This window comes from Chrysemys picta, chromosome 9 (genome assembly GCF_011386835.1).
Source record: "Chrysemys picta bellii isolate R12L10 chromosome 9, ASM1138683v2, whole genome shotgun sequence".
Classification (NCBI taxonomy): Eukaryota; Metazoa; Chordata; order Testudines; family Emydidae; genus Chrysemys; species Chrysemys picta.
In genome coordinates this window covers 45,633,454-45,652,121 of record NC_088799.1, presented here as the reverse complement: position 1 = coordinate 45,652,121, position 18,668 = coordinate 45,633,454, and the positions used below count along the sequence as shown (strand labels likewise).

The following is an 18,668-nucleotide window of genomic DNA, read 5'->3' as shown; positions in this document are numbered from 1 at the left end:
TTCTGTGATTAAGTAACCATTTCTGGTGTTATTCTGATGTTTATCCAATAAACATTGATGTTGGATTTTTTTGTATTATGTTTTTTTTTATCAGTTAAAACTTAAATTTGGAAGCTCTATATATTGTAATTTCATTAATCATTTTTCATCAATATTGAGGTTTATCCCCCTACAAAAATGAGAAGGATCAATTAGGTTTTTTTTTTAAATATGGTGGTTATATTATGAAAAATAGGTAGATTCCCTGTTAAAGTTGTAACCAGATTTTTACCTCTCCCTCTCATATGTATCCGTGTATAAAAATGTATTACCTTGACTAACAGCTGTTATGGTGCAAGTCCTACCCACCAAGTCACACTTCATTTGTTAGACTGGACTCTCTGGAGGTACAGGGGGCTGTTTTCTCAGGATTGCACACTAGAGGGAGTCAGCAGGTCCCTTTGGCTTAGTCTAGCTCCAGTGGGAACCGACTGTCAGACTTTATAATAGGATTCAGGGTCAACTGTATACCTGGGGCTTTCTAAGAATAGCTGTGGGGGAGCAGAGACTCCTTCTTCCAGGGGTTAGTGGCCTGGGAATCTGGTAGGAGAGAACGGGGTAATGGACGGATGACTGACCTGCCAGGGTGAGATCAGTGAAGGATGAAGGGCCTGGGGTGATGTCTCTTTCAACACAGTGCTTCTTCGGGTTAGAGTAGGTAAGTGGGAGACAGCCGCTCCAGGCAGACCTATCTCTGGTCTGCAACTGGGCATACATTTATAGCGTGTGCACCTGATTTTAAGCCAAACATACGTTTCTGTGGATACTCTGGATCTCCCTGGTATTGCAACTTCAATACCTCCCTAGTTCATATGTACACACAAGGGCTGGGTCAGCTGCTGAGCGCTTAAATAGCTGCTGGCTTACTCTGTGTCTCGCTGTGACTTGGGGCACTTGAATGTGTGAACATTTGGACTTATCTCCTTCTAAACTGTTGGGAGTTACAGGCGCTACCATATGTCACTGGAAAAATAATAGGTGAAATCTCGGCCTAGTTGAACTTGGGGGAAGTTTTTTCATTGGCTTCAATGGGATCAGGATTTTGGCCAGTTTTCCAAATGCATAATGGCTAGGCACTCTGTATATATCAAGATCTTGTGTGGCGTCTTCTCTAGTATTGCTCCATTGTAGTGAGGAACAATTACAAGCCACTTATTTCTCTTCCTCAGCTGTATCACCTTCCTCTTTTTTTGGTGCGTTACAGAGCTATGTGGGGCAGTTTTACAAGGACCATCGCCATGGCAAAGGGATGTATTTTTGGCCCGACAGTTCCAAATTTACCGGTTCATTTTATCTTAGCCATAAAGAAGGATATGGGACCATGGAATTCAAGGATGGCAGAAACTATCAGGTAACAGGATGAAATTGAATGTATTCTAATGACTGATAGCACTAACAGAATATAAGTTTGTGCTGCCATCATGGTCTCTGTGGCTTTCCCACGAAGCTTGGGTGTGAAGGCTGTAATGTGTTTCTGAAGCATGTGCAGATAATTAATGGCTAAAACTTGCTCTCTGGTAATAAAATACCAACAAGAAAAAAAAAAAGAAGCTTAAAGCTTCTAAAGTAGTTGCTTGAATTCATGCCTTGTACAGAAATGACCAAAGATAGGAGCCTCAATTGAGCCAGGGCTTCAAAAACCACGTGCCAGAGGCAAATACCACTGTGGAGTGTGTCTGTTGATGGGCAGGGAACAGGACAGCTGGAGTTGCAGGTTCTTGTCTCTTAAGGTAGCGATAAGCCTGGGAGCAGAGTGGCCCTGGTGTTACGCTCCTTTAAGAAGGAAGCGACCAGGCAGCAAAGGCCTGATGGGAGGGAGGTGTCTGTATTGTTTTTGTTTTCCTGTTGAGGGAGCAGGAGGAGAGCAGAGTAGATCTTGCTGTTCTCTTTTTCAGGCCATGTAGGTGAGCTGGGAAGCAGAAGGCCAGGCTGCCACTGTTATCTGCATGGGTGGGAGTGGGAAGCCAGGAGCTGGTGGAGAGGTGGTAAGGGGCGGGGGCAATATGGGCAAATGAGTGATTGAGAGGATGCGTTTAAAGAGCAGAGAAATATTTGAGGGAGGATTGGGGAAGACGACACACAACAGATGTAAAGGGGCAGTGGACTGAACCCAGTGTAGGAAGGAAAAGGGAAAGGACGTAAGGAGGTGGAGTGGGAAGGAAGGAAGAGAGGAAACAGTGTGCACACAAAACAGTGCAGCAAGATGCACAGAAGGAATGAAAGAGGAGTGAAGCCAAGCAGGGACAGAAGGTGTCCCAAAAACACAAGAGGCAGGTGAAGTTTATTAAATAGAAAATTGACTGCAGTCTTACACGATGGGTGATCCTTTAAACTGCAGAGGTGTGTGTGTGAGATAGCGAGCACTAGTATTTTTCATCTCCACTAGTAGGCTTAACAAATGTCTGGTCATCTTAGTTGGGATCGGGGCTCCCGTTGTGCTGGGCATTATACAGACCTAGAAAAGAGACAAAACCTGTCCTGAAGATGGAAAGACATCAAAGGGTAGGGGATGGGGATACAACATACCAGCAATTGAATCCAGTGAAGAATTGGCCCAGCTTGGTTAGCTACATGTATTGTAATTTTCTTTTTAAGTTGGAGATAGAGATAGGGAAGAAGGATGTAAGGGAATGAAAGAAGGGAAGGAGGGATAGTCACAGCTTGTCAGCTGCAGAGCCATGATGAGCAATCTGGGTTTTGAGGCATCACAGCGGAGGGGAGTCACAAGGAGGATGAGATAGTGTCCCTACAGATTTATTCAGGGAGTTTTCCCCCAGGCATAAGGGGCAGTGGGAGAGAAAGGAAACATGGAGTTGTTTTAAAGCAGACACTGATTCATGAATAGTAAAAGCTGGGAATGCTGGTGGAGCAAAGGCAAGGATCAGTGGCACTATAGGTTAGTAAATGAGCTAGGAAGTGTAGGGCTATGTTATGAAGAACCTTACAGTTAAAGACAAGGGGCCAGATCCCAAACTGTTGTAAATCCTTGTAGCTCCACTGAAGTCGATGAAGCTATGCTCATTTTACATCAGCTGGGGATCTGACTTAAGTGAGAGTTTAATGTGAAGGTGAAGGGGGAGTTAGTGGAGGGACTCAGAGAGGGGGTTGATCAGGTCTGGGTGATGAGCCAGCAAGATGACTTTAGGAACAATGTTCTGAGTAGACTTGAGGGGAGCAAGGTTTCAAGTGTCAAGATATGAAATGACTGAAAATTTTCAAGTCTGGTTGACTCTATTAGAGGTGGTTGAACTACTTATTGCAAACAGCATAGTCAGAGAACGGATCCCTTCTGTTCAAGTTGTCCACAAACTGATCATAATCTGTACAAATTTGTTTAATTCAAAAGTGAATTGTTTTTTATGAGTGTATTTGAGCTAACAACTCCTCAACTGCTCATGGCAAGTAGTGTGTAGAGGGGGCTTGATACCTGAGCTCTGTGGCAGATCAAACAGTATTTCTGAATGACCTAACCTTCATAAACTGCTTCCTTTGCAAACTAATTTCACTTACTCATGAAACAAACTTGGTTTCTTGATGAAACAAACAAAGCTACAAAAGGCTGAAATTAACTTTCTGCAAATGCTTGTAAGAATAAAGCTTGAGCTGTATGAATATTCTTGAACAGTGAATAAAAGCGTCTCAATAGTCCTAATTAAAACCTGTAGCTTCATTGCCTTCAGTGAATCCACCCATCCTACCTTACTTCAGCCAATGGGTTTCATGTATTGCCATTAGTGCAGTTCCAGTGTGACTAATCAAAGTGAATACAATAGTTGAGCAGCTTGTCAGGTGCTTAGATTGCTCTAAATGTCAATAGGCAATTGACACTGGAACAGTAATGTCAGACCAAGGAAATTTGGTTTTGCACCTTTTAAATGGAAGCCAGGCTGTAAGTTGTGTAGTATGTCTGACCTGTATGTCTTCTCTAATACTAGTAAACCTATTGCTCTTCTAAGGGACTATACAAGGCTGATGAGCGATTTGGACCAGGAGTTCAGAGCTATCCAGATGGCTCTCAAGATGTTGGCTTATGGCTCAGGAATCACATAATTAAACTGTGTACTGAAATACCTGGACATTTTTGTGTCTCGGATTACCCAGAACACTACAGCTATTTTGATGCTGATTCCCAGAGAGAGTATCTTTCTGATGAGGAAATTCCATTTTGGGATCTGAATGAGGAACAGGACCCATTTTTCTACAACTACAAACTTCTCCTTTTAGATGACAGTTACACATTGCCTGAAAAAATGTACATATACTCAACTGATACAGATCACCTTCCCCTGACTCGCACCTTCCGTAAAGAGTTTGATTCCCAATATTTTCAGAACAACAAAAAGTTGTATGATGAAGAACCATGGCCTATTAAAAACACAAGCCCTTTAATGGTTAGAATGCTGAAGCACATCTATAAATACAGGTAGCTATTGATTTTTGTGTGTGATATGTGTTTGTTGGGATATATATGGGATTTTCTTTTTAGACTATTGCGAAGATCATCTTTAGCACAAGTTGTGGTACAGAAGTCATGCTTCACAGAATAATTTCTACTGTCCATGACTAAGTTTAGAAAGTCATTTGATAAACTGGAAATGAGGTTTTGTGAAACAAACAGCATGTTCCTCTCTCACTTCCTTAACCTAAAGGAAACCTCTTTCCTTGAAATATACCATCAACTCAGGTCCTGGTATGTGCCTACAAAAACATCATTATTATTAATTTGCATTATAGAATGCCTAGAAGTCCCAACCTAGATTGGGGACTCCATTATGCTACAGCAGGGGTGGGCAAACTACGGCCTGCGGGCCGGGTCCGGACCCTCAGGCCTTTGGATTCGGCCTGCGGGATTGCCCCCCGTGACACCGCAGGCCCCACATTGCTCTCAGCAGTGGCCAGCCTGACGTCCCTGCGGCCCCCGGGCCTTTGCGTCCGGGCACCGCCCCCCGCAGCTCCCATTAGTCGGGAACGGGGAACTGTGGCCAATGGGAGCTTCGGGGGAGGTACCTGGAGGCGCGGCAAGGGCAGCGCATGCGGAGCCCTTTGCCCCCCACCCCCACCCCAGGGGCCGCAGCACTTCCTGGAGTGGCACGGGGCCAGGGACAGGGCAGGCGTGCAGGGAGCCTGCCCTGGCCCTGGTGTGCGCTGCTGCCACCCCGGAGCCTGAACCCCTCCTGCACCCCACCCCACAACTCCTTGCCCTAAGCCCCCTGCCTGCACCACGCACCCATCCTGCACCCCGATGCCCTGCCCTGAGCCCCCTGCCGCACCCCACACTCCAACCCCCTGCTCTGAGCCCCCTGCCGTACCCCCACACCCCTCCTGCACCCCAACTCCCTGCCCTGAGCTCCCTTGTACACCCTGCACCCCAACTCCCTGTCCTGAGCTCCCTGCTGCACCCTGCACCCCTCGGCATATCACTTCTGAAAGGTTGCCGACCCCTGTTCTAAGCACATCGTGTGGCCTTTTCAAATCTTGGAGAGCTTGGTATTTAATTTTCACTTGCAAACATCCAGATTCTTGGGGCTGGATGTTTTTAACTCCTTCCATGAATAAGATTAATGTCCCCCATACTACAGCTCTTGGACCATTTTAACTCCCTTATGCTCTGTCCATGATGGGAGCAAAATTGAATTGTCTGAAATAGTTTTTTTAAATGGTTGCCATCCTTCTTCTCCCATGTTACCTGACCATAATCTTTATTATCAGTGGCTTTTTAAAAAAAAAGCTCTGTGGTATAACAGGTATTTGCTGCATAGCTGTTTAAGTTAAATGTGGACTCTCCAGCTGTTTAATGTTTTTCTCTTTCCTCTGTTTGAGGCACTGTCAAACAGAGATCAGTTGGGATATCAACATCATTCTGAATGGAAGCCGAGACACCTTTGGACCCAAGGGCCCCAAAGAACTTGCTTCAGAGCAGCTGATTCAGAAGGCAGCAGCAGGAGACTTCAATAGCATTTATGAGATTCTGAGGGACAGCTTAGCTCATCCAGATGTAGCTGACACGCATGGATACACTGCACTTGCTGCTGCTGCTGTAAGACCCCAAACGTGACTCTTCCCTCTGTGACTGACCATTTTTTTTTGTTGCTACTGCATCTGTCTCTCTCTGTTATACAGTAAATGCGTGAGACTCGATAGCAAACATCTTTAAGGAAAGACAGCTTGCTGAACAACATGCTAAAAAAAATCTGTAAAATGTATCCCTCTGTAATATTAAAGATGACTCCAAGCCTAAAATTCCAAATCCTTCCAATTTGGGTGTTGCACTGGGCTGGATTTAAATCCCTGAAACTGCCCCTGCCTTTCCCCCCTGTTTTCTTGTTCCAGACTGTATTCAAACCCAGAAGGGATCTGTTTTTTTGGGGTGGGGGGTGGGGTGGGTTACAGTCTGGTTGTGGGTAGAAGTTATGATGTATGCATGACTTCAGTTTATCTGTGGGAAGAATTTGGCTCCTTATTTAAACATTTATCAGTGCCTAGCCTTCTGGGCACCTTACATCTAGTAAAAAATTAATTTGATTTTTGCTAGTGATTTTTTTTAAAGTCCTCAGAACAAGAAAATTAATTTCATATTAATTTAGAACATTATAGTTTTTCTCTTTTTGTATAGGCCTCTCATCCCATGAACTTTAGTCATTTTGTAGACATTAATCCTCTTCCCCCAGCAGTCCTGTGACTGTACAGTAGATTTCGGGGGGAAAGTATTGAAGGCACAGGGGTTAAGTGACTTGTCCACTGTAACACAGAAAGTCAAAATTGAGCATACATCTGAGGACAAAATGTAACCTAATGCACATAAACTGTTGCCCTTTACAGTGTGTGCAATGTGGCAGAGTTACAGTTGCTTTGGCAACAATAACTTTGAATTTCCTGACAGTTTTGATTTTGAAATCCTCACTGCCAAAATGCTGTATTAATACAGCGCATTGTTGTATTTGATTCCTGAGTTCCATTATAGTGAGCTTTGCAACAGTTAAGTCTTCTCTGCTTTTTAAAAGTCAGCATGAAAAATATTTTATTTAAATGAAGTGTGTTTCTCAGGTAGCTCGCTAATGTAAGACAAGTTGAAGTGCCCACCAACAGTATCTACTCCAGTTTAACAGGTCAGATTTCGTAGTTGATGTAAGTGGGTGAAACTCCATTGTCTTCAGTGTATTACAGAGAGTCCATCAGCCACAACGTTTCTAAGGACCAGTGGCAACAGGCAGTGCGCGACTATATTTTGGATCAATGGTGCATTTCTTGGCAGATAGTTTCTCTGGATCAGCTCTCAGATGCCCCTCAGATCAACCATATGAACCGAAAGATCCTTCTTCGTTACAATAGGATACATTGTAATCAGGGGCAGTTTCACTTATATCTTTACTGTTGGGGCTTCTGTAGCTGCCTTGTGTACCTCAACATGCCATCCAGTCATGGATGCCCTCTTTATTATCTTAAAGGTAAATGGATTCATTTGACATCTCCGGATGCTGCTGTTGTGATAGTGGCTACATCACTAACCCAACATCTAATTCTTGGTTTGTGCCATTAAAAGCCATGCTCTGGAAGAAATGCAGTTATACACCTGCCTTACATTGGGTGCACCTAAAATAGTTTTACCTTTTTTGAAAGTTTTTTTATTGGTTCTGCCAGCCTTCCCCATTAACTATAAGACGTATCTTGAAGCAATAGAAACATTTTGAGATCACTGTTAATTTATGGGCAAAATTCAGTACTGGCATAAAAAGAAGAGAAAGTGAAATCACAAAACAACTGAAATCAATAATAGTGTTTTGAGTCTGTCTTTAGTGACTGTCTTTTTGTTTTAACTTTAAACCCAATTGTGATTTCAGTTAATCCCACATGGAAAACTAAAATTGTATATATACACATATACACAGTCATCCAAATGTTTTACTTCACAGGTGAATTACCAAGACGACATCATTAATCTTCTTCTTGATAATGGAGCTGATGTGAATAAATGCAGTGATGAAGGATTATCAGCCCTATCCATGTGCATTATTCTTTATTACCCAGTAGAATCATTTAAGGCTAATGTTGCTGAGAGGAACTTTAAAAAAGACGAGGTCAGTACATTATTAATCTATAACTGTAAAATCAGAATTCACCATGTCCTCAAATGAGCCACAGGTCTGCTTTTTAAAATTACTTTGCTGTGAATGTTCCAGCAGTTGGGAAAAGTCAAACTGCTCTTACCTCCCTTGACCCTGCAAGTCGCTGCGTGCCCTTGACTTCCATTGATAGCTCGCACTGCACAGGATCAGACTCCAGGGCTATTCTGGAGTCAATGTGTCACATTAGTACCAGAGACTTTGAGCCAGATTTTCCAAGGTATTTAGGTGCCTTAAGATACAGATAAATAGGTGCCTAGTGGGACTTAGATTTGTAAGCTCAGTGGGGGCAGGGACAGTCTTTTATTCTGTGTTTTGTACAGCACCTAGTACAAGGGGGTTGTGGCCCATGAGTGGGAGCCCTAGACACTATAGCAATACAAATAATTAATCATAATAATTTACAAAATTGCCTAGACAGATTAAGCACCTGATTCCCATTAACTTCAAAAGTCTCTTGGCTGCTGCAAGAAAGGGAGACAGAAAAAAATGTACACTAGTCTCTCTCTCCCTCAGAACTCAGCACAAACCCAGAAAACTTCAATGTAACTCTTTCAGATTCTAGCTTTAGCGTTAGGTTTAGGTCTTCATTAGTTTGTACGCCGATGTGCAAATTGAAAATCAAGAAATGTCCCCTTCTGTTTCGGAGCTTTTATAAAGTGAGGGAGTACCAGCTGAGATTTGAAAGCTCCTAAGAGGGTTTTATTGACAGTGGAGGCTAAAAAAACAAACACACACACTATTCAAAATGCTTCCCGTGAATGGTGGATTAAGACTGAGTAAAATGATGTTCTACCTTAACTTAGCTGTAATATACCAAATTCCAGTACTATTGTATACACGCACAATGATGACGTCCAGCACTGATGATGATGATATGATGATTCTTGTTGTTGAAGTAAGGATTTTCCATATTTTCTTCATTTTTGTCATTTTAATTTTTTTAAAACTTTAAATAAGGATGAGCAGTTGGAAGATGAATCTGCACCACTTCCATTGGCACCAGCAAAACAGAAATGCTTAACAGGCCCTGTTCGTCAGTCAGCCGTGGTACCTCCTATGTCCGGGGAAAAGGCAGAATCTATTTCTGATGATAGAAATGCATTGGATGAAATGGACCGTGCAAGTTTAGAAAAGAGGACTGGCTGCAGCACTGAAACCAACTTTGAGTCGAACCGTACTGTTTTCAACTATGGAATCGAGGTTTCTCTAGAAGCTTTGCAGCAGAGTGCAGATGCCTTCAGCCTGTGTTTGCTGAGAGTACCCTTCTATGCCTGTGTCAATGGATATGGTGGGGCTGAAGGCACTGTGAGAAAAATGGTATTATCAATATCTGAGTAAGTGCTACAAAGAAAAACCACTGGCTCTGTGTTCTGGAAAGGTTAGACAAGCTCTGGTGAACCCTATTTCACAGAGAAAGTAACAAGTGTAGTTTTACATGTTTGTGGGGAAGAATGACCCTGCGTTTGCTTGGGATAGATCAACTGGGCATGCCTGATCAAGGGGCATTCCACGGGTCCTTACCTGATAGGGAGAAGGCCTGAATTTCACTCCTTAAAACCTTTTTAATAAGATAACCTACCATTTTGTCTCTTTTTGTGACTCAGCTTTACATATAGTGTGTGTGTGTGTGTGTGTGTGTAAAAATAAACTATTTTAAAAAACCTGTACTGTGCAACAGTAATAGTAATTCTATATTACCTTCATAAAAACATTTCTGTATTATGCAAAACTAGTTTGTGCTATATTGAGTATTGCTGTCACAGCCTGGCACCCATTTAAAAAAAAATCTGGATATGTTGCCAGGGCCAGATGAACACACAGACAAACTGGATATGTGTGTAGGGCCCAAATTCATGGGGGAGGGAATCCCCCAAAATCACAGGCCAGCGTCGTCCTTCTCCACTACCTCCTCTCTTCGCCTTGCTGAGGGGGCACTGACCACCTCCAGCAGCACCCTTCATCCTGGCACCGCAGCCCTCTTCCTAGCCCCGTGCAAAGGGGAGACCCTGGGAGGCACTTGGTTGGAGAACAAGGGATTGGGGTTGCAGCACAACTCAAGTTTGGCCCAGCTGCCTCTCTGTCATGATGGGCTGGGGGGTGGCCAGGCCAAATTTGAGTGAGTGGCTCTGTGACCCTGGGTGCCAGGTCACAACACCCAGAATGAGGAGTTGGGCCGAGCCCTGAGGGAAAGGAGCTGCTGCTGCAGGGTGAGTGTGGGCTGGGCTTGGTCTTCAGACCCTCCCCACTCACCCATCCCAGGGCCTCCCCTCTACACCAGGCCTGCAACTCATCTAGACCCTTCCTGCAACCCACTGGTGGGTCAGGATCTGCTGTTTGAGAAAAATTAGTCCTGCAGTTTTTTAGGGCAAACTCATGTAGGCCAGATTATGGCTCACATGTGCAAGGTGTGGAAGATGCAAGTAACCTTCCCTTCCCTCACTTGTCCACTCCCAGGCAGAGATCTTATACATTTGTAGTTTCTAGGGTCTCCTGAGTATGGGGTCTGCTCCTGGCTTGTGCCCCCTGGGATTCAACAGTACTGAAAGGGGCTGGTATAAGATAGGCCATGTTACCTCCACACCCTCTGCATGGCATAGCATTACTGTGTGGTACACATTACATCTCACAAGGAGTGGTACAGCAGACAATCTGTCCCTGGTTCCAAGTACCAGTTTGCACACCCGCCTCAGAGCATCCTAGAACCCAGGCACTAGCCCAAGCCCGAATGTCTACACTGCAATTAAACAGCCCCTGAGCCCAAGTCAGCTTAAGAGCCAGTGTTTAGAAACATGTCCCTTTTTATGAGTTATTGACAGCTTATTCTGTTATTTGCCATATTGACTTTAGACACCGAAAGAGATGGACCACGGTCAAACTACTTCTCCGCAGAGGTGCAGACCCCAATGTTTGCCGGATCCCTCTGCATGTCCTATTCTTTGCTGTTAAAGCTGCAGATGTAGAAGCAGTGAAACTACTGTTAGCAGCAGGAGCAAAGACTGACATACGACTTCCACCCAGGGTAATGGATAATAATTACTAATAACAACCAAATGTAATATTCTAGAGCGGGGTGGGCAAACTTTTTGGGCCGAGGGCCACATCTGGATGGGGAAATTGTATGCAGGGCCAGGGTAGGGGGTTGGAGTATAGGAGGGAGTGCGGGGTGTGGGAGGGGGTGCGGTGTGCAGGAAGGGGCTTAGGGCAAGCGATTGGGGCAGAGGAGGGGTGCGGAGTGTATGAGGGGGCTCAGGAAAGGGGGTTGGGGTGCAGAAGGGGTGCCGAGTGCAGGAGGGGGCTCAGGGCAGGGGTGCAGGAGGGGTGCGGACTGCGGGAAAGGGCTCAGGGCAGGGGGTTGGGGTGCAGGAGGGGTACAGGGTGTATGAGGGGACTCAGGGCAGGGAGTTGAGGTGCAGGAGGGGTGCGAGGTGCAGGCAGGGGGCTTAGGGCAGGGAGTTGGGGGGTGGGGTGCAGGAGGGGTTCGGGCTCCGTCCCGGCACCGCTTATCTAAAGTGGCTCTGGGGTGGTATCGGCGCGCACTGGGTGCCTGCCCTGTCCCCGGCCCTGTGCCACTCCAGGAAGCGCTGTGGCCCGGGGGGGGGAGGGAGAGGGCGGAGGGCTCTCTGTGTGCCGCCCTTGCTGTGCCTCCAGGTACCTCCCCCGAAGATCCCATTGGCCGCGGTTCTCTGTTCCCGACCAATGGGAGCTGTGGGAGGCGGGGCCTAGAGGCAAGGGCAACGCACGGAGCCCTCTGCCCCCCCCCCCGCCCGGGGGCTGCAGGGATATGGTGCCGGCCACTTCTGAGAGCGGCGCAGGGCCCACGGCGCCATGCGGGGCAATCCCGCGGACCGGATCCAAAGCTCTGACAGACCAGATCCGGCCTGCGGGCCGTAGTTTTCCCACCTCTGTTCTAGAGTGATCAGTGATACAACTTTAATGCCCACGTGTAAAGTGTCATAATTCTAATGACAGTTCGACTGCCTGATTCAGATTTGCAATTCCAAAGGAGTAATTCAAAGAAACTATCCTATTAAAATCATTTAGCTTTTTAAAAAATAATGTCCTTACTCTAGCGAAAGTCTAGTTCTATGTGTGTGTTTCCCTGCTGACATAATGCTTACCCATGGTACTAAAGCTGAGAGTATTTCAAAAGTCAACTTTATTTCCCAATATTTATTCTGCTTTTAGTTTTAGCATTTCTCTATACTTGGGAAATGACTCTTGAGTGGTCAGCATGCCGTGCATTCATAGTCTGTTCTCTAAAAATACAGTTCGTGCTAAATCTCTGCACTTGGTGATTGTGCCTGCATATGGCTCTGATGGGAACTCCCCAGGATCAAAGTTACATACCAACTGTTTCAGCAGAAGGCATCTTACACTAACTCCTGCACTGAAATGTGGCTGCCCCCTTTATATTCCATCTTCCTATCACTTTCTGACTGTAGTCAGTGAAGAAGTTCCCCTGGCTTTTTAGCTTGACAGGCGCTACCTGGACATCATTATCTCATTTCACCTCAAATATACACTTCACTACAGAGTGTCCTGTTTTGCCTCCTAGTGCATTAGCTGTCAGTACTTCCGTTTTAAAGCTCCATCTTATTTTGTTTGGAGTCTGTGGATAATAGTGTAATAATAGCTAACTCTTTTATGTAGTGCTTTTCTTTTGTAGGTTTCAAAGCACTTTACATAGGAGGTCAGTATCATTATTTCCAGTTTTGAAGCCTGCCCTGTAGCTCCTGCTGGGGTTTTTGGATACCTCTCTGCCCTGACACCAGTACCCTGAGGGTCTGAAGAAGCAGCAGCCCAGCAGACTGTCTCAGGATTCAACAGCCATGCTTGTCTTGTCTGGTTGTGCTGTGAGATTTACTCACAGGTGTCAGACAGAGGGCCTGAAGGCTCTCCTGGCTTTCTCCATTGCTTCCTGGAAGTCCATAATAGACTCAGTCCAAGAGAACTTAAATGATTCAGAATAGAGTCCCAGCAGGAGTAGCACCAGCAGGTGTTGAGGTTGCTGTGTTTATGGAACCTGACACCAAGCTGGGATTGTTCAGCAGACTTCCAAACAATGTTTCACAAGACAATGCATGTGACCCATCAGTGTGTGCTGGCTTATGAGTCAGGGGCCAGAAATAGGCTCTCTTCCCTTTTGCATCTTATATTGGTGCAAACTAGTGATGTAAAAGTGGTTTTAATGCTGTATCATATTCTGTTTTGGCTGGGCATTGCCTGTGACTGTCATGCCAGGAATATTTGTGATCGCAGTGGGTTTAGGGTGAAATGGACATTGGGGAGTATTAAGCCAAATAGCATTTAAACTGACCATAAACACAATCCTTTAATTCTATTTCTAGGCTAACATAGATGGGGCCTGAGGGTTGATATTGGAAAAATATCCAGTACCTTAGTTTTTAGAAGTTACTTGTGATAGATAAAAGAGTCTTAATGCCACATTTATTTTTCAGCTGGGAGGTTTAATGCCTCTTCATATTGCTGTAGCCATTCCTGGTGAAGAAGGGGTCAAGATAACGGAATTAATCCTTCATTCAGCTACAGATCCTGATGCAAGGGCAAGAGACGAAGATGATGTATATGCACCAGACTGGGTATGCTGCATCATTACTCCATCCTCTTCCAACTGTTTTGGTGTGGGCTATGGGAGACCAGAGCAGGGAATTGGTTGCCTGCTTGTTAGATTGAAACCTCTGTACACTGTTGGAATAATTGCACTTCCTCTGAAAAAGCCTGGCATATCACTGACATACATAGAGGGTTACAACAACACTTATTTATGATTTGAGGTACCAGACACTATTGTAGAATCCTGATGCATGTTAGGCACAGGCTAGAAGTCTGCTACATACAATTGAATAGATGTAGGTGAAGTACAACTGTAGTATTGAGCCTATAATCACTATTCCTCAGAAAGAAACATCTTTGTGGGCTGAATCTGCTTGTTCCAGCACTACGGAGGCAGCTTAATTGTTTCTTCCTTCCTCTTGAATCCAGACTCCTGCTGGACCCCTGCAGCACTGTACTCTTACCCCAGAGCAGCATTAGGTCAGAGCTACACTAGAAGCTTTTGCCAGTATATCAGTGTTGGTTAGGGGTGTGATTTTGTTTTTGAACAACATTTTTATACAGGTGGAAGCCCTAGTGTGGATTTGTTAATATCGGCAAAAATGTGCTTTTGATGGTTCAGCTTATTTCATTCAGGGAAACATTATACGCTAGGCTAGCAGAAGCACTCTTTTGCTGGTATGAGTACTAGGAAAGTTTACTGGCAAAGCTTTTCTAGTTGAAACGAGGCTTAAGATGTACAGCTGTCCACAGCAGAGTGCTTTAGGGTATGTGGGGGTTTCTTTCTCAAATTGTTGACAACTTAAATTTATTTTAAGTTCCAGTAATTGGGAATCCATTGACCTTCCTGTTAGGTCATCCTGAGCACCCTATGCGCTGAATATCCATTCCCTTTGACTCCTGAATTTGCGCCCCAGCGGCCTAGCCCAGACCAATATTTCAGCACACCTTGCTCTGGCTTTCCTCAGCAATGCAGCAAGTGAACTTGCTCATACTGCCAGCTGTCTGTCTCAGTGGACAAACTGCCACCATGTGGGTGTGTCGGTGCAGGCTACCCCAGCCTGCCATTCTGACGCATCTTCTACTGGCTTCTCTCAGCAATGCAGAAGAGTGGCCCATCCCAGTGGCCCTTAACCTTTCCAGACTACTGTACCCCTTTCAGGAGTCTGATTTGTCTTGCATACCCCCAAGTTTCACCTCACTTAAAAACTACTTGCTTACAAAATCAGACATAAAAATATGAAGTATCACAGCCACACTATTACTGAAAAATTGCTGACTTTCCCATTTTTACCATATAATTATAAATCAATTAGAATATAAATATTGTACTTACATTTCCGTATATAGAGCAGTATAAACAAGTCATTGTCTGCATGAAATTTTAGTTTGTACTGAATTTGCCTGTGCTTTTTATGTAGCCTGTTGTAAGAGTAGGCAAATGTCTAGATGAGTTAATGTAGCCCCTGGAAGACCTCTGTGTACCCCCAGGGGTATATGTATCCCAGTTGAGAACCACTGGCCTATCCCCTCCTGCCATCCTCTGTGTGCCCGCAGACCATCCAATAGCTGGGAGCTGCAGAGAAAGCAAGCTTAAATTCTCCCCTTTCTGGTTCCTCTTCGTATGCTTTGCAGTGACCGGATTTCTCCTGCTACCTTAATGGGCCTACTGGTAGTTCTCCACAGAGCAATACAGAAGATACGGGCCTGTGAGTTCATACCACCAGCTTGCCAGGGCTGTTAGTCAGTCTGGCTATTTTGTTCTTTTGGAGTTGGGAAGTATTCTTTCAACTCTGCAGGACAGAGGCTCAACACAGTTTATTTTTGTTGGTTTAGAAATCCTTAAGAGCAAGTAGAAACCTGAACATTTCCCCTTCTCCTTTGGGAAATCCATCTAGACAGGAGCATTCTAACTATAGGACAAAAAGGAGCACCTTAGAGAATTTGCTTCTTTTCCTTCTAGCCTCTCAGTTACTGAAGTTATAGTAAAAACAAAGAAATAAATTCCTTGTATCACAGGAGCCATAATCCCAGTGCCATCTCTGGAACCTGATCCATGTGTCTTCTTGGGTTGCTGACAGTCCATAGAAGATGGGTAGATTCTATCCTTGTTCAGTCTATATCTGTAACGGAATGGAGATTTGGAAGAGAAAATATTCCACATTGTTCTTAGTAGATTTCAAGAATCTTATCCTTCCCCATGAGATGTGGTTGCCACCATTTTCCTGTCCAGTTAAGAGGAAGCAGTTGTCCATTCATGTCTATGTGATTTGGAATATCATCCTATAATGCTCTCCACTCTGATATGATCTTGATAGGCCAGATGAAGAAAGAGTACATTCACACCAGTGTTACCTGGATGACTTGCTGCTGAAAACTTACTTAAAGGAAACTCCTTTCTACTAGTCCAGTAACCTGTGCTAACCTGATTTCTAATTAACCAAAAATACAAAAAACACCTTGTATCATCTTTGCATTTATTAATCTCTGAGCTGATTTTTTTAAGATACCTCAACTGGTAACACTCCCATTATTCTCACTTCTAAAATTACAGGTTTAATCCTTCTACTCAGCTGCTTGCCTCCAAGTGTCTGCAGTATTTACTCATAGTAGCATTGAGCACATACAAACCCAGTGCAATGCAGCACCCCTAAATCCATCCATTCTTCTTCCTGACCAGAGGACAAAAACTGAGTACTGACAGTGCCTCCAAAGCTGATGGTATTGTCACTGAAGTCCTTCTTCAAACATTTCCCAGCAGCATCTTCATATTCCACATGGAGAGGTCAAATGGACAGTGGTGATATATGCACACCGGCAAGTAGGAGCATTGGGCACAGCTCTGTACCTTAAGGCCACCAGAATTTCTTCACTCCTGTGGAAGCAGGACCTGTCTACTAGAGCAACGTATGCCTAGGCCATGGTTGTGTGGCTTGGTTGACACATATCTAGATTTTTTTGCAATTTGAAAGCAAGAAGGTACCATTATTTTATTCTTGTCAATGGCATCCATGAGCTCAGAAAATACCTATACCTGTGAGCAGATGTACTCATGTAAAGCTTCCCCATCTCCTCTAATTGCCAAAATGGTTTGAGGGAAATAGGACTAGACAGAACATTTGTAATTCTAACCAGACTGCAGTTCCCTTGGCTCATAGCGATGATAGTCTACAAACCTTGGAAGCATCCAGTTTTTCCAGCACTCTGCTGCAGCTGGACCCCTTCAGTCACCCTGAACTTCACACACTGGTTTTATAGCCTGGAACCGTAGAGTCTAAGTTACCAGCAACATGGATACTGTCAGGAACCAGTTAACCTTCTATTAAAATCTCAAGCTTCCATAAGCAGTGTGTACAAAAGCACTGGGAGAATTTATTCACTTAGGAAGTAGATCTCAGTTTAGCTGTGCTCCAAATGTCTGCCAGAGACCACTGATTTCTCATGAGTGGCTTTCATAAAGGATTACGCCTGAGTTATCTAAAGTTTCAATTCTCTACTCTCAGGGTTAGTAATACAAGTGTCAGTTGTATTACTTGTGTTAGTTTTCTCCGCTATGTGTATCAATGTTTGTAGTTGTTAGAATGAAAGGTATCTTAATGCTACTTGGCCTACAGTGGGTTTTATGTATCAGGGGGTAGCCGTGTTAGTCTGTATCTACAAAAACAACAAGGAGTCTGGTGGCACCTTAAAGACTAACAGATTTATTTGGGCATAAGCTTTCGTGGGTAAAAACCTCACTTCTTCGTATGCATAGAGTGAAAGTTACAGATGCAGGCATTATATACTGACACATGGAGAGCAGGGAGTTACTTCACAAGTGGAGAACCAGTGTTGACAGGGCCAATTCAATCAGGGTGGATGTAGTCCACTCCCAATAATAGATGAGGAGGTGTCAATTCCAGGAGAGGAAAAGCTGCTTCTGTAGTGAGCCAGCCACTCCCAATCCCTATTCAAGCCCAGATTAATGGTGTTGAATTTGCAAATGAATTTTAGTTCTGCTGTTTCTCTTTGAAGTCTGTTTCTGAAGTTTTTTTGTTCAATGACAGTGACTTTTAAATCTGTAATAGAATGACCAGGGAGATTGAAGTGTTCACTTACTGGCTTGTGTATGTTACCATTCCTGATGTCCGATTTGTGTCCATTTATTCTTTTGCGGAGGGACTGTCCGGTTTGGCCAATGTACATGGCAGAGGGGCATTGCTGGCACATGATGGCATATATGACATTAGTGGATGTGCAGGTGAATGAGCCCCTGATGGTGTGGCTGATGTGGTTGGGTCCTCTGATGCTGTTGCCAGAGTAGATATGGGGACAGAGTAGGCAACGAGGTTTGCTACAGGGATAGGTTCCTGGGTTGGTGTTTCTGTGGTGTGGTGTGTAGTTGCTGGTGAGTATTTGCTTCAGGTTGGGGGGTTGTCTGTAAGCGAGGACTGGCCTGCCTCCCAAGGTCTGTGAGAGTGAGGGATCATTTTCCAGGATAGGTTGTAGATCGTGGATAATGCGCTGGAGAGGTTTTAGCTGGGGGCTGTATGTGATGGCCAGTGGTGTTCTGTTATTGTCCTTGTTGGGCCTGTCCTGTAGTAGGTGATTTCTGGGTACCCGTCTTGCTCTGTCAATCTGTTTCCTCACTTCCCCAGGTGGGTATTGTAGTTTTACGAACGCTTGATAAAGATCTTGTAGGTGTTTGTCTCTGTCTGAGGGGTTGGAGCAAATTCGGTTGTATCTTAGGGCTTGGCTGTAGACAATGGATCGTATGATGTGTCTTGGATGGAAGCTGGAGGCATGTAGGTACGTATAGCGGTCAGTAGGTTTCCGGTATAGGGTGGTGTTTATGTGACCATCACTTATTTGTACTTATTTGTACTTCCTGGACACTACAGTACAAATAAGTGATGGTCACATAAACACCATCCTATACCGGAAACCTACTGA

At 44.6% G+C, this 18,668-nt stretch overlaps 1 protein-coding gene across 7 annotated transcripts in view; it reads left to right on the top strand.

Annotated features, from left to right (window-relative positions):
- ANKMY1 (ankyrin repeat and MYND domain containing 1) overlaps positions 1-18,668 on the top strand; it is a 64,707-nt gene that overhangs the window by 11,356 nt on the left and 34,683 nt on the right. For all 7 annotated transcript variants that reach the window (XM_005282480.5, XM_005282478.5, XM_065556060.1 and 4 more), the window contains 7 exons: positions 1,244-1,390; positions 3,996-4,462; positions 5,860-6,076; positions 7,950-8,114; positions 9,120-9,496; positions 11,010-11,181; positions 13,622-13,762. In XM_005282480.5, the coding sequence (XP_005282537.2) occupies positions 1,244-1,390; positions 3,996-4,462; positions 5,860-6,076; positions 7,950-8,114; positions 9,120-9,496; positions 11,010-11,181; positions 13,622-13,762 (1,686 nt within the window). The remainder of the gene's footprint in view (positions 1-1,243; positions 1,391-3,995; positions 4,463-5,859; positions 6,077-7,949; positions 8,115-9,119; positions 9,497-11,009; positions 11,182-13,621; positions 13,763-18,668) is intronic.